We start from the raw sequence: 14990 nt of genomic DNA on the forward strand, positions 1-14990 counted from the left end.
TCACAGCACTGGCTTCCTGCCTGCACAGTTCTACCCGTGTGAAAATCTTGGTGCTGCTTTAATGCAAAACTGCAGGCGTAGGGGTTAATAAACTTCCTGCACAGTTCCTATGCTGGGGTCACTGACCACTCATAACTCTAAAGTGAGCAATGCAATAGAGGATAAGTTATTTTTGCATCCTACATGTTTTGGCACTCAGCGGCCTTCATTTCTGTGAGTGCTTTGTGGCTAAACTGCTATGTGTAGACCCTTCCCATTAATGGCACTTACAGCTCACACTGGCAATTTTTGCAGGCCAGATATTTAAAAAAATATATATTAATTATTGTTGTCGTCGCCATTGTCTCCATCTCCATCATCATCGCCTCCATCATCATCATCATAATCGCCTCCATCATCTATACAAGCAATAGGGGTAACAAACCAGAACACTACAAGATCAAAACCTATTACATGAAGGCAAATGGCAGACTGGTACATGGGGGAAGAGGACCCTGCCCGCGAGGGCTTACAATGTATAAGGTACAGGGAAAGAGACAGGAGGTAAAGTGCAGCCAGTAAAGTGTGATGCAGAATTGTTATAGGTTGTAGCCTAGTTAGAAGAGATGGGTTTTCAGGTTACTTTTGAAGGACTTGATGGTGGATGAGAGCCGGATGTGTCGGGGTAGTGAGTTCCAGAGTATGGGGGCGGCTCGGGCAAAGTCTTGGAGGCGGTTGTGTGAGCTATAATCAAGGGGGAAGCCCAAAGGAGGTCACTGGAGGATCGAAGGTTGCGTGAGGGAAGGTAACGGGATATTAGGTCAGAGATATACAGAGGGGACAGGTTGTGGATAGCCTTGTACGTCATGGTCAACAATTTAAAGTGAATACTTTGGGCAGTGGGTAGCCAGTGAAGGGATTGGCAGAGGGGAGAGGCAGATGCGAGGGGAAAGGTTGATTAGTCGGGCAGCGGAGTTAAGGATAGACTGGAGGGAAGGCCAGAGAGGAGGATGTTACAACAGCCCAAGCAGGAGATAAGATTAGATGGGGGGGGTGGAGTGAGATGGGGGAAAGATAAGTTCTGTTTTGTCCATGTTGAGTTTTAGAAAGCGGGAGGAGAAGGAGGATATAGCCAATAGACACTCTGGAATCCTGGAAAGCTAGGGGTGACATCCGGACTGGAGAAGTAGATCTGAGTGTCATCGGCGTAGAGGTGGTACCTGAAGTTGTGGGATTCTATATGTCCAAGGCCAGAGGTAAGATTAAGAAGAGAAGAGGCTCGAGTACAGAGCCTTGGGGAACACAAACCGTGAGGAGAGGAGGTGGTGTGGGAGTGGGAGACACTAAAAGTGCGGTTGGGCTGGGCTGAGCAAGTGACGCCAAGGGATGAAAGAATTTGTAAAAGGAGAGAATGGTCAACTGTGTCGAAGGCAGAAGATAGGTCAAGGAGACGGAGCACAGCGTATTGGCGTGAGGTTTTGGCAGTTAGCAGGTCATTGGCCACTTTGGTTGAGGCAGTTTCTGTGGAGTGGTGGGGGCGGAAGGCAGATTGCAGGGAGTCAAAAAGCGTGCTGGATGAAAAGTGGGATGATAGTTGATGGTAGACATGATGATGCTGGGTTTCAAGTAGCTGAGCTCCTCAGTATGACCTGTTCTTACACCGGTGTTTATCTGTGCAGGTTGCATGGCTGTGTGCTTTGATGCTTTATTCTAGGGCTACATGACGACTTTTGTTGTGTGACATACAGATCATGCAAGATCGCACTTAATGATACTCAATGGTGTCACATTGCGATGCAATTTTGGTCTCAGGTTGCAAGTGACTTTGCTACCATTGACTTTATTGCACGTCACATGCAACTTTCTTGTGACTTCTCTGCTATTTAGCAATTTTAGCAAGTAGCAACTGTAATAGTTATGTAACACAAAGTTGCACAAAATATATTGGTTGTGCGACTTGTAAGACATGACACTGTGCAGCCCTAGCTTTATGCAGCAGGTATGGCTGAAACACTTAAATAACGAGTGTTTAGATGCATTTTCTATAGAGTGGTTTAACCTTTGTGACCTATCCATGCTGTGCGTCAGTCTGTGACGACACTTTTGTTGTGTTATACTGTGTATAGTTTTAAAGCTTGTCACATCAGTATTATGATAGATTTACATTATTCTATGCTGTACACAGATATGTAATTGTTATCTGTCACTTTGGAGGCTGAGGACAGAGGAGGGCTATATAGCCAGCCATGGGTACATTCAGTTACTACCCATTTATGGACACCCTGTTTGGTTTGATGGATGATAACTAATAGGATGTGAGAAGCTACAGTAAATGTTCTACTCTTGACCCCTAAGGAGCATGTTATCTGCAAGCAAGGAGTAAGCTCAAGGAAATGAGGAATTTAGAGATTAGTACTTTATTTCTGGATACTACTGAGCTGAAGCTTGCAGTAAGTAGATTACAAGTATTAACACTGGAAGTGAACATCTTTTTTTGGCTCCGTGTTGTGACACTACTAGTAACTAAGAAGGTTGTGGGCTGAATATTGTAGTAAGGATGTAATAGTAAATGCCACTTTCCTTGTAGAGGACAGAAACTTTTAGAAGATCTCATTACTTTTTTTTTGTAAACGATGTTCCATGAATCCAAGGCTTGTAAAAAGTGTATTATCCGCTGGTCACTAACTATATATATATATATATATATATATATATATATATATATATATATATATATATATATATATATAATATATATAATATTGGTCTAAAGGATATCTTTTAAAGATGCTACATATTGATTGTAATGTGTTTTACCAGCACATACAATGCATTTGGAAAGTCCTCTCACACTCATCTTTTTCGCCATTGATTTGCACTAGACATGAGTGAAACTCAAGCACGCTCTGATTCGGACAAACCATCAACATTTGATTACTGGTCGCTAAAGAAGATTGATGCAGCCCTAAGGGCCCTTTAACACATAGATATGTGACAGATCTTTTAAGCCAAAACCAGGAAAAGACTTTAAACACAGAACAGGTCATGAAGGAAAGACTGAGATTTCTCCTCTCTTCAAATCATACCTGGCTTTGGTATCAAAATCTGTCAGATATCTGTGTGTATAAAAGGACCCTAAGGCTGCCCGGAACACCTAGATAAAGTCATAAGCTGTATCCATGTTTACCAGGACTTCCTAGGACTGCACCCCCCAACCCCCGACCCCCCCCCCCCCCCCAAAGCACTTGTACCTTTTGGATAGCTGATTTTAATCCAAGATCTGTCCTGGGGTCCGTTCGGCAGGTGATGCAGTTATTGTCCTAAAAAAAAAAACACTTGCAGCCCTGTCCTAGAGTATCTGTGCCCTAACTTTGCACCACCCCTCCATCCCCCCTCCCTCCACACCCTCTTCATCATTAGTAATGCCACTGGCAGAATTTTTTTCTGTTCCTCTGCAGTGAACATTGCACAGGTGCCTTAATGATCCAGCCCATGTGCCGTGTTCTCACAGCTGATGAGTAGGAGACTATTTGCCTGGGACATTCCTTATGATGAGGAGGGACAGAGAGGTGGTGCCAGCCTAATGCACAGACACTCTAGACCACGGCCATTTGACACAGGGCTGCAAGTTTAAAAGTTGTTTTTTAGGACAATAACTGCATCACCTGCCAAACGAACCCCAGGACAGATCTTTAAAGCAGCTATCTGAAGTTACAAGCGGTTTGAGGTGGGCAGATTGTGGGTATAGAGTCGCTTTAAGGTTCTCTTATCTCTAATTTGCACTCAATACCCTATAATGAGAATGTGAAAACAGAATTCTATAAAAAAATTGCTAATTTATTAACCCTTTCACGACCTGGAGCCATTGATTCCTCCATGCCCAGGTTGTTTTAGGATATCAGCTTATGGGATCATATTGATCCCATAAGCTGATGTCCCTGTGTCTGCCGCCTCTCCTCTGTCCCGTGCCGCTGTTAGTCTTGTGACAGCAGCAGGGAAGAGAGTGGAGGGGGTAGAGCTCACGGCCACACGCCAGGCACGGTTCTGGGGCTGAGAGTTGCGGCGGGTCGCCGGCTATCACTGATAGCCGGGACCCGCTGCGGATGACACAGCCACAGCTGCTGGAGTCGGAGCTAGTTTTGGCTGGAGCAAAAATGTACCGACTCAGTCTCCAGCTTTAAAAAAATCTTTAATAAATGTAGAATTGAATTTTGATATGAACTTTACAAGTTTTGCTCATGAATATATTACATAAGGGTGGTCATGGAAAAGTTGTCGGTCACTATTTTTGGCAGTTTGTTTCTGAGCTGGAAGAGTCCATTGTGTGGGGGGAGATCTGTGCTGGTCTCTTTCTGGATGCTGGATGACTGTATATAAGCAGCAGTGTAATATGAAGATATCCAGTGTAATATAGAGGAGGAGGAGAAGACATAAGTAGTGTAGCAGTAACCTCTGTCCTCCAGTGTGGTGTTTTCTCTCTGGGAGAATATTGTGTGTTTTTCTTCAGTGTTCTATGGCTGCAGTAGGCTGTGTGTGCTATGGCTTGCAGTAGGCTGTGTGTGTGCTATAACTGCAGCAGGCTGTGTGTGTATGCTATAGCTGAAGCAGGCTGTGTGTGTATGCTATAGCTGAAGCAGGCTGTGTGTGTATGCTATAGCTGAAGCAGGCTGTGTGTGTATGCTATAGCTGAAGCAGGCTGTGTGTGTATGCTATAGCTGAAGCAGGCTGTGTGTGTATGCTATAGCTGAAGCAGGCTGTGTGTGTATGCTATAGCTGAAGCAGGCTGTGTGTGTATGCTATAGCTGAAGCAGGCTGTGTGTGTATGCTATAGCTGAAGCAGGCTGTGTGTGTATGCTATAGCTGAAGCAGGCTGTGTGTGTATGCTATAGCTGAAGCAGGCTGTGTGTGTATGCTATAGCTGAAGCAGGCTGTGTGTGTGTGTGTTATAGCTGAAGCAGGCTGTGTGTGTGTGTGCTATGGCTGCAGCAGGCTGTGTGTGTGCACTATGACTGCAGCAGGCTGTTTGTGTATGCTATAGCTGAAGCCGGCTGTGTGTGTGCTATTGTGTGCCCCCACATTCTATATCACTGTGTGACACCTCTCTATCACTATGTGTGACCCCCTGTATATCACTATGGCTGACCTCTATATTACAGGTATCTGGCATTGTTAGCAGTGTTTCTTTAAGTATGGTGAATATTTAGTTAGAAACATAGAAGACTGTCAGCAGGAAAAGACCACCTACTCCATCTAGTCTAGTTGTGAGTAGTTCAGGACATGGAGGCTGGAGATAAATCTGCTTTATATACAGTATTTCTTTATTGCCTCAAAAGTTGCCCCAGGATCATGTAGGACATTAGGGAGAAGCTGCTAAACCAGTGTGATAAATAACTTCCCTGGTATATGACCGGCCATTTATGAAGGAGCCGGAGTCGGGAGTCGGAGTTGGTCCTGATCAACTCCGACTCCTGAATTTTGAGTCGGAGCTGCGGCTTACCAACTCCACAGCCCTCGTGGAGCGGCGGGAGGAGGTTAAAGCGTAATACATAAGTATTCCGTCCCTCTTGCTGGGACTTGAAATTTTAAGACTGTGCTGTCTGTATAGACCAGACCACCATGGCCAATGAACAGGACATGGCATGCCTCGAAAAGCTTTTTCAACATGTTTTCACCATTTTCATTATGGGGTATTGAGTGCAGAATAATGGGGAGAACTTTTTCTTTTTTATTTAGTTCACACACGACTGCGTCTTTGTAATAATTTCCAGGCTGTGTCCTCTGTGTGTAAAGGTCAGTGCTATTATTTCTTACAGGATAAAGGACAGGCTTTGTGCTAGCTGCATTATATTTTTATCTAGACTGTGGTGCAATAAGACACTAGTGACGGGATAAATGCTTCCTTTGGACATTTAATCTTTTTAGCTTACTAAAAGATGATAAATTTAAACTGGTTGAGGTTCTGTAAAGGAAACCTGTCAGAGATATTTTATGTTACTCGAACCTTGGGCGTAAAACAGGGATGAAAAATTAAACATTCAATGGATTACTTTGAAACACTGGAGTGTTTCGGAAAAAATGTATAGTTTAAAGGTGAGCCAGGCCTGGGACAAATGGTGAAACTGTACAACTGTCCACCAGCTTACCCTGCTCTTCAGGTCGCTCCTTATACATTGGGTGGGAAGTAGAGTGTGGAGTGCCAGTCTCCTTGACTTATCACACCTGGCTGGTCTTTAAACTCTAATCTCTCTGATATGCTGCAACATTTCAGATTAAATAGCTCATTGTAAGCAAAACCCCTCGATGGTCACAGGTGAGGTATTGCAGAGCCACTCTCCCTGTATTAAAATTTTATTGTTTTAAATGTAACTTTCTAAAATTAGTATTTGATTTTATTAGACTATTACAGCCCTGCAATGATGGGTCTTAAAATTGACCAGGAGGTGCTTGGGGATCTGGTGAAGATAAAGATCCCAGCTGTAGCGGCATTAATAGACCAGCACGAGGTGATGTGGACCCTTCTGGTTTCCCGGTGGTTTATCTGTTTGTTCATTGATATACTTCCAATAGAGGTAAGTGCACCTTATGGTTCTGCTAGGTTTATTGTTGGATATCCTTTTTTATTGTTTTGAATAAAGGATATAAAGCGTATAAACTGTGATGGTAGTGTTATATTGTTACACAAGCATTACATTGTATCATGGCAAAACAATTACTGAAATAACTAATGCAATGTGACCATCAAGGTACAATCATACCAGGACAAAATGGAGAACAGCATTAAAAAGGCCCAGTAGTTGACAATAATCTAGGTAACCAGCACCCTAATGTCAGAGGTCAACCTTATTGTATAGGTTAGGCCTGTCTAAGTTACAATTTAAACATATTTAAGAAGAACAGAGAAAACATTAAAAACTTATAAACAATAAAAAGGAGGAAAACAAAGGGAAACAAATAAGCAGGGATGGGTACTTTGGGCAAGCAAATAAATGGAATCGGTAAGCTGTATTTACTGCGGCAGACATTGCTGGATACCTGTTAAAGTGACCCTGTCATCCCCTTTTTGCATTATGACTTCTCTTTACAGGTGTAAAAGGTAAATGTTGCAGTTTTCATACCTTATTTTATAGTGCTTGTTCCAGTAAAAAGTGATCTTTTATCATCTGTTTTATCACACTGTTGGGGCTTCACGGCCCGCAGCACCACTTATCACATCCCCACCGTAGGCCATGTCAAATGGGATTCTCCCTAAGGGTACAAACCCACACACCGTATTCACAGCAGATACGCAGCAAAAACGCAGCAAATTTGGTGGTGCAGATTTGATGCTGTGTCCAGTTATTTAGATCTAATCTGCTGCGTATTTGTTGCGTGTTTGTTGCGTATTTGCTGCGTATCACAGCAGTAAATAAGCTGCGTATACGGTGTGTGGGTTTGTACTCTTAGGGTACAAACCCACTTGACGTATTTGCTGCGTGAATCAGTCTTAAAAATAAGCAGGCAAAACGCAGGTTGGCTTTATACGATTGTTCTGCGTTAAAATACGCAATTGCGTATTTTTGAAGCATGAAGCTTGTTGTTAGCAAAGCATCAGTTGTTAACAACCTGTGTGAAAAACGCATGTAGCTTCATGCTTCAAAAATACGCAATTGTATAGAACAATTGTATAGAACAAACAGAACAATTGTATAAAGCCAACCTGCGTTTTGCCTGCTTATTTTTAAGACTGATTCACGCAGCAAATACGTCAAGTGGGTTTGTACCCTTAGGGATACCCTGCAAAACACACACACACACACTCTACTGTGAACAATAAGTGCTTAAACTGAGAGGCTTGAGAACAATTTACAATGATTTTGAGGTCGGCTCAAAAGGTGCGATCGACATGCAAACAAATTTTCGTTACTCATTTGATCATTGCCGCGTTTACACCAGAAGATTATTGCTTTAATTCCAACAATGTAACAGTTCTTTGCACAATAATTGGCTGTGAAAAAGGCCCTTACAGATCGTCCAGCAGCCCCTTTTCAGCTCCCCGTGGCATATCCTACTTGCTGTCTGTACGTGTAATAACACAGGTAGCAAGCAGGGAACGAGGAGGAAGCGATATTGTGGTCTGTAATACGGCCTTTATGCACCAGGGTTTCTAGAGCCATCCCCACAGACCATTTTTATTGGTCCTGCAGCATTAACTTGTTGGTCTACTAGTTCAAGAAAATTTTTTAGTCTATGATCTAATAGTAATTTTCCTAGTTATAAGTTGACCATTTTTGTCAATGGAAGTCCAGATGTTATCAAAATTAAAATCATGTGTTTTTTCTTGGCTGAAATGAATAATGGCCTATTTAGAGGGTATGCCATCAATGGCTGATTGGAACTGAATTAGTTGTTTGGGAGAGCAGCAGTGCTGAGGTTACACAGTGAATGGGGCTGGCCATAAATCATTCAGTTCACTCATTGTATCTGTACACCTCGATTCGACAATCTAAGGGTCCTTTACGCAGAAAGATTATTGGACAGATTATCTGCCAAATATTTGAAGCCAAAGCCAGAAACAGACTAGTAGCTGAGATCATGTCATAAAAGAAAGACTGAGATTTTTACTCTTTTTAAATCCATTCCTGGCTTTGGCTTCAAATCTTCAGATAATCTTTCTGTGTAAATGGACCCTTAATGTTCATGGTTTCCTAGGGCACAAAAATATATAAAAAAAAAATAAAATAAAAAATAAAAACCCTCTCAGGTTAAAATCACCACCCCCTTGTAGACATAAAAATAATAAATATATTTGGTATCGCCACGGTGTGGAATTGTCTGAATTATTCATATATAATATTGTTAATCCTACACTGTGGATTTCGTAAAATCACATCTTAGATTGAATTTAATTTATAATTGATCAAAAAGTCCCATCTATACCAAAATGCTGAGGATACAAACCATCTGTCTTTCAGAAGTAAGAATTTGCTCTGGTGCCACCAACTGGCAGTAGCTTCCTTGTAAATCAATATTTCATCACCTTTTGTGCTGCCTTACCAAGGAAACATTGGCGCAGTCCTCTGTGGCTTCTTACCATCCCAACAGCCTTGACATTATGACAGATGATTTTCAGAAAAAATGTAATTCCAAAAAGAAGATAAGCCATCTGTAAGTTGTGTTTGGGTTCAGAGGAAAAGGCTGGCTGGCAGAAAAGCCTTTGACTTGGGTGGTACCAGAGAGTAAGCTCTTTCCCTTTTTGAGAAGATCTTCCTTGCATACTTTTTCAGAGTTTTGTAAGTTCCATAAGACTCAACAAGCCATCTTGGCAGTCCCATCAAGGAGACACACAACCCACTCAGACCTTACTCCCCAGTGGAGGAGAAAGCAGGGAATCCAATTAAAAGTCTACTTCCGAGCTTAGCTGGAAGAGCATTATTGCAGCAGATCAGTGTCTTCATGTTTTTTCTATTCTAAAATGTATTTATATCCAGTGAATTGAGTAATGATAGATGTCTGGCAGCGGTTTATCTCCTGCAGTAACACACACTATCCTCTTACTGTTGGAGAAAGTCAGGACATCCCACATTAGTTTGTTAGCAGACTCCACTAAAATGTCTGGGTACCTTTTAAGATCATCAGTATCTTTTATCTCTATTGTTCATGTTACTAAATAAAGAATAGTATAAAAATCTTAAGCTAAACCTTCCGGCTTCAAATACCATAAAATACGGAATACATAATTTTGACAGCAAAGATTAGGTAACTTCCGAATGGATCTATAGAACGGTCTCATGCTCTGTTTTTATTTCTAAAGTCTATAAATGAAGGTGGTGAAACGAGTTCATGATATGCGAACAGCTATTCCCTATGTACAGTATATTCTGCTGTCTGGGACCAGAGGCCTGGACTTGGTATATGTGCAGAGGTTACATGCATGTATTGTACCTTTTTATTTAGAAGAATTGCGTGTTTTTGTTCTGTTGTGTACTATAAGCATATAATATTGCTGTTGTACTTCACAGACTGTACTACGTATTTGGGACTGTTTATTCTATGAAGGATCAAAAATCCTTTTTCGTGTGGCCTTAACACTAATAAAGCATCACCAAGCTTATATTTTGGAAGCAAAAAATTTCCCAGACGTGTGTGACAAGTTCAAAGACATAACAAAAGGGAAGCTGGTTACAGAATGTCACCTCTTCATGCAGGTATGGGAAGAAAGTGTGAGAACTGTATGTGCCAATATATACAAATTTCAACCGGTGTCAAGTACTACTGTATATACCATCTACTGCAATATGTTGAGGGTGTGTTGCTGGGTGGTGTAGTGCAACCTTAGGTTACAGAAGGTGAGCCCTGTCTGTCACGGTGGGGTCCGAGGGTGCCGGGGCCCTTCTCCTCTCAGCATACACACGAGGGAATATTTTTTATAAAAGTCTTAACACAGTAGCGGTGAAAGTATATGGAAACTTTACTTGAAGGATAACAATGTACAATCCAATACAGGGGCATCTGATGATGAATATCTGCTGGCTTGATCAAAGTCCTTAGCTTCAGGGGGGAGGGTTACCTTGGTTACTATAACTTGGACTTAGTGGATTGATATTAATAGGTAGACAGACCTGTTCCAGGGACTTTGCGGTTACCAGCCTTTATAAGGTATGTGTGAATAGGTACTTAAAGTTACTGAAGAGACTTGACGCTGTCAACGCTCGCTGGCAAGCAGGAGGAAGACGCATCAACACACTGACTTGAGAGCCAGGAAGATATGGATGGTGAATGGGTGACCCTCTAACACTTCACCAATCCGACAGCAGGCACTAGTAAATACAGAGGATGTCCTGCTGAGACTTTGAGGACACGTATTGATCCTTATGGCTGTCTGGAAACAGGTTAGGGGGTTGGGTATCAAGTCTGACAGGATTACTGAGGTAATGCAGGGAGGTTAGATGTGACTCTGGCAAAGCCAGACTACCAACTGTCAAGACCGCACAGCCCTCTGGGTAGAAGGTGGGCGGGGCCAGCTTTCCCCTGGCCAATCACTAGAGTCTGATAGGTTGCAGGGGAGGAGCACTGATCAAACTCAACACTTGTTTCATTAGACATTAATACATAACTACTAGAGATGAGCGAACCGGGTTCGGGTTAGAGTCCATCCGAACCCGAACAATCGGCATTTGATTAGTGGTGGCTGTCTGGAAAACATGGATACAGCCAATGACTATATCCATGTTTTCCACCTAGCCTTAGGGCTTTATCCAACTTCAGCAGCCACCGCTAATCAAATGCCGAAAGTTCGGGTTCGGATGGACTCGAGCAGGCTCAAGGCTCGCTTATCTCTAATAACTACATATTAAATAAATATATGGCAGAAAACAATGCTAATTTTAAATACCACCACAAAAGAGGCTAGGAAAAAGAAACAAATACATAGGCCCCAATACAGACAGTCTAGGGTTGCCAATGGCAACAATATACCTCCAGACGCCTGACAATAAATACTGTTCTGGGCCTTACATATACATTATCATGGTCACACAGAAACTCCAGGGTCCTCTATTCTTTCAGTTTGGTCCAACAAATATCAGTTTCCAAAGAGCACTGTTTCCTATAGGTCAGCGATGGCTAGCTTCCGACATTCTAGCTGTTGCAAAACTGCAATCCCTCTTAAACCTGGGCAGCCAAAGCCATATTTTAGGTTGTCTAGGCATGGTGGGAATTGTAGTTTTGCAACAGCTAGAGTACCAAGGTTAACCGTCACTGCTTTAGGTGCTCAAAGGGAATGTGTCATCTGTAATTCATGTTTTAAATTGCTGACATTGTTAGACAAGGAAACACATGGTACCTTTCATATATCTGTCTGTGCTTCCATATTGTAGAAAAATGCTTTAACACTCTGGAAAAGCCTCTAAAGCCGCTACGGACGATAATCGTCCCGTGGAATAGAGTGCAACGATCGTTGCAGTCGCTTGTTTTTTAACATGTTGAAAAACAAGCGACTGATATAGCAGCGATCTGCTGCCGTCGCTCCGTTGATCCTATGGGCTGCCCGGACGATCAGCGATCACCTGGGCAGCTCCCCGCCGCCCCTCCCGCACCCACCCGCTCGCTGCAGCCGCACTGCAGAGCGCTCGTTTGCTCCTCTAGACCAGCGTTTCCCAACCGGGGTGCCGCGGCACACTGGTTTGCCGGGAGAACCCGCCAGGGGTGCCGCGGGATCCCGGTGGGAAATGTGCGCTGTCTCTTTAAGCATCCCGAGAAGCTGCAGCCGTGCAGCTCCTCGGGATGCACGGATCACTTTCATGTTCCGAACATTAAAGTAAGCAGAATATAGGAGCAGGAAGTGTCAGCGTCCTGCTCCTATATTCGCTCCCATAGGCTGCCGGCACTTCATACCAGCAGCCTATGGGAGGCCGGGACGTGACCTCTCCGGCAGGCGTGATGATGTGACGTCATCACGCCTGCCGGAAGTCCTGTCCCCGCGGCTCGCAAGATGGAGCCAGAAGAGGAGGAGGAGAGCTTCTGCCTGCAGCCACAGCGCGGATTAGGTGAGTAGGATGTTTTTGTTTTTTTTTTTGTTTTTTTTTTTAGGGGCAGAGCAGGGGCATTATTAGTTCATGGGGGCACCTCTGGGGGCATTATTAGTGTATGGGGGCACCTCTGGGGGCATTATTAGTTCATGGGGGCACCTCTGGGGGCATTATTAGTGTATGGGGGCACCTCTGGGGGCATTATTAGTTCATGGCGGCACCTCTGGGGGCATTATTAGTTCATGGCGGCACCTCTGGGGGCATTATTAGTTCATGGCGGCACCTCTGGGGGCATTATTAGTTCATGGCGGCACCTCTGGGGGCATTAGCTCATGGGGGCACCTCTGGGGGCATTATTAGTATATGGGGGCACCTCTGGAGGCATTATTAGTTCATGGCGGCACCTCTGGGGGCATTATTAGTTCATGGCGGCACCTCTGGGGGCATTATTAGTTCATGGCGGCACCTCTGGGGGCATTATTAGTTCATGGGGGGCACCTCTGGGGGCATTATTAGTGTATGGGGGCACCTCTGGAGGCATTATTAGTTCATGGCGGCACCTCTGGGGGCATTATTAGTTCATGGCGGCACCTCTGGGGGCATTATTAGTTCATGGCGGCACCTCTGGGGCATTATTAGTTCATGGCGGCACCTCTGGGGGCATTATTAGTTCATGGCGGCACCTCTGGGGGCATTATTAGTTCATGGCGACACCTCTGGGGGCATTATTAGTTCATGGCGGCACCTCTGGGGGCATTATTAGTAAATGGGGGCACCTCTGGGGGCATTATTAGCTCATGGGGGAACCATTAGCTCATGGGGGCACCTCTGGGGGCATTATTAGTTCATGAGGGCACCTCTGGGGGCATTATTAGTTCATCACAGCAGGGGATCCTACATACAGGGGGCATCCCTCATTCCTACTCGCTTTACTGCACATAACACCAAACAGCGCAGTTACTTTGGGAGCCGACAGGAGGGAGAAAGGAAAGGAAGTTGCTAGAAATGTGCGGAGCCTAAATTGTGTGTCTCGCAGGTTCTGAAGAGATGAAAAGTAGCTGGAAGAAATCATCATGGAGGACTGGACTTGATGGAGAGGAAAAGGGAAAGTGATGCCTCAGATCAAAGAAGACGTCACCTGTGAGTCCCTGTATGGCGGTTTTCTTATTTTGTAGAACATTATTTAGTAGGGGTGCCCCGAGGAATTTTTTTTCCCCAAGGTGTGCCCCGAGGTGGAAAAGGTTGGGGAGCACTGCTCTAGACGACCCGTGAAATAGGGGCCATTAGACTTTCTAACCAAAATCCTAAATATCTACAAGCTGGAATGTCTCCTGTCTCCACCCCCATCCCCCCTTTCTGCTTGGTTGACACCTGGAATCTGAGTCCCATTTTTCTACATACTAGAATTAGACAGATATATGACCACCAGGTGTCTCCTTGACCTAACAGCTAACAGTGTCAGTGGGTTGGAATGTGAATTACAGCTGACAGATTCCCTTTAATATCACAGACACAACCAAATAACATGTTCATGCCAAAAATAGAGATCAGCGACCCTGGAGCATGCTCGAGTCGATTAGCTGGGGCTGCTGAAGTTGGATAAAGCCCTAAGGCTATGTGGAAAACATGGATATAGTCATTGGCTGTATCAATGTTTTCCACATAACCTTAGAGCTTTATCCAACTTCAGCAGCCACCGCTAATCAAATGCCGATCGTTCTGGTTCGGATGGACTCGAACCCGAACCTGGTTCGCTCATCTCTAGCCATAAAATTAAAAGCCTATGGCTGTATCCATGTTTTTCAGGATTCCCTAGGGCAGCATCCAACTTCTGCAGTCGCCAGGAATCAAACACTGAGCAACAATGCCACACTCAAACACTTTGATCCGCTCAACACTAATTACAAAAATTCAAATAATGAACTTGCTCAATATTTACCACCTGCTTTTGTAAAATACAACCGTTTTTTTATCTGTTTACACTTTTTTATTTTCACTAAAATTGCAGTTGTACTTAGCTTTTGTTTTACTATATGTACCTAGCCTAAAAATGAAAGGTGACCTCTTTCTACTTATGTCTAGATAGTCATACAAAACACAAACTACTGAATTTACATAGCTAAAAATATATCTTGTTAATTACATTGTATGTATATAAAAAAAAGAAAAAACATACATTAAAATGACAGTGGCAGTCCTGGAGGATATCAACTATAACAAAATCGCACACCTAAATTCCAACCAGAAAACCATATAGTAGGATTAAAAACAAATGTACACAATGGGGGACATGTATCATCCGGCGTTTTTTTTTTTTTTGCCGTTAAGAGCCGATTTGCGAATATTTTATTCGCAAAATGGACGATTGCGAATAAAATATTTGCAAATCGGCTCTTTACGCCGGGGGGGGGGGGGGGGGGGGGGGGGGGGGGGGGGGGGGGCCCGGGGGGGGTGGCGGAGTATGGAGGGGGCAGAACGGGGGCGTGGACTCATAGTCCGCGCGAT

The 14990-nt window shown here is 43.8% G+C and overlaps 1 protein-coding gene across 1 annotated transcript in view; it reads left to right on the forward strand.

Moving 5' to 3' along the window:
• The window catches only part of LOC138781136 (growth hormone-regulated TBC protein 1-like), a 44511-nt gene that overhangs the window by 26973 nt on the left and 2548 nt on the right, over positions 1 to 14990 (forward strand). Inside the window, exons 5-6 of the mRNA XM_069956765.1 lie at positions 6376 to 6548; positions 9978 to 10163. Of these exons, the coding sequence (XP_069812866.1) occupies positions 6376 to 6548; positions 9978 to 10163 (359 nt within the window). The remainder of the gene's footprint in view (positions 1 to 6375; positions 6549 to 9977; positions 10164 to 14990) is intronic.

This window comes from Dendropsophus ebraccatus, unplaced genomic scaffold, assembly GCF_027789765.1.
Source record: "Dendropsophus ebraccatus isolate aDenEbr1 unplaced genomic scaffold, aDenEbr1.pat pat_scaffold_934_ctg1, whole genome shotgun sequence".
Lineage (NCBI taxonomy): Eukaryota > Metazoa > Chordata > Amphibia > Anura > Hylidae > Dendropsophus > Dendropsophus ebraccatus.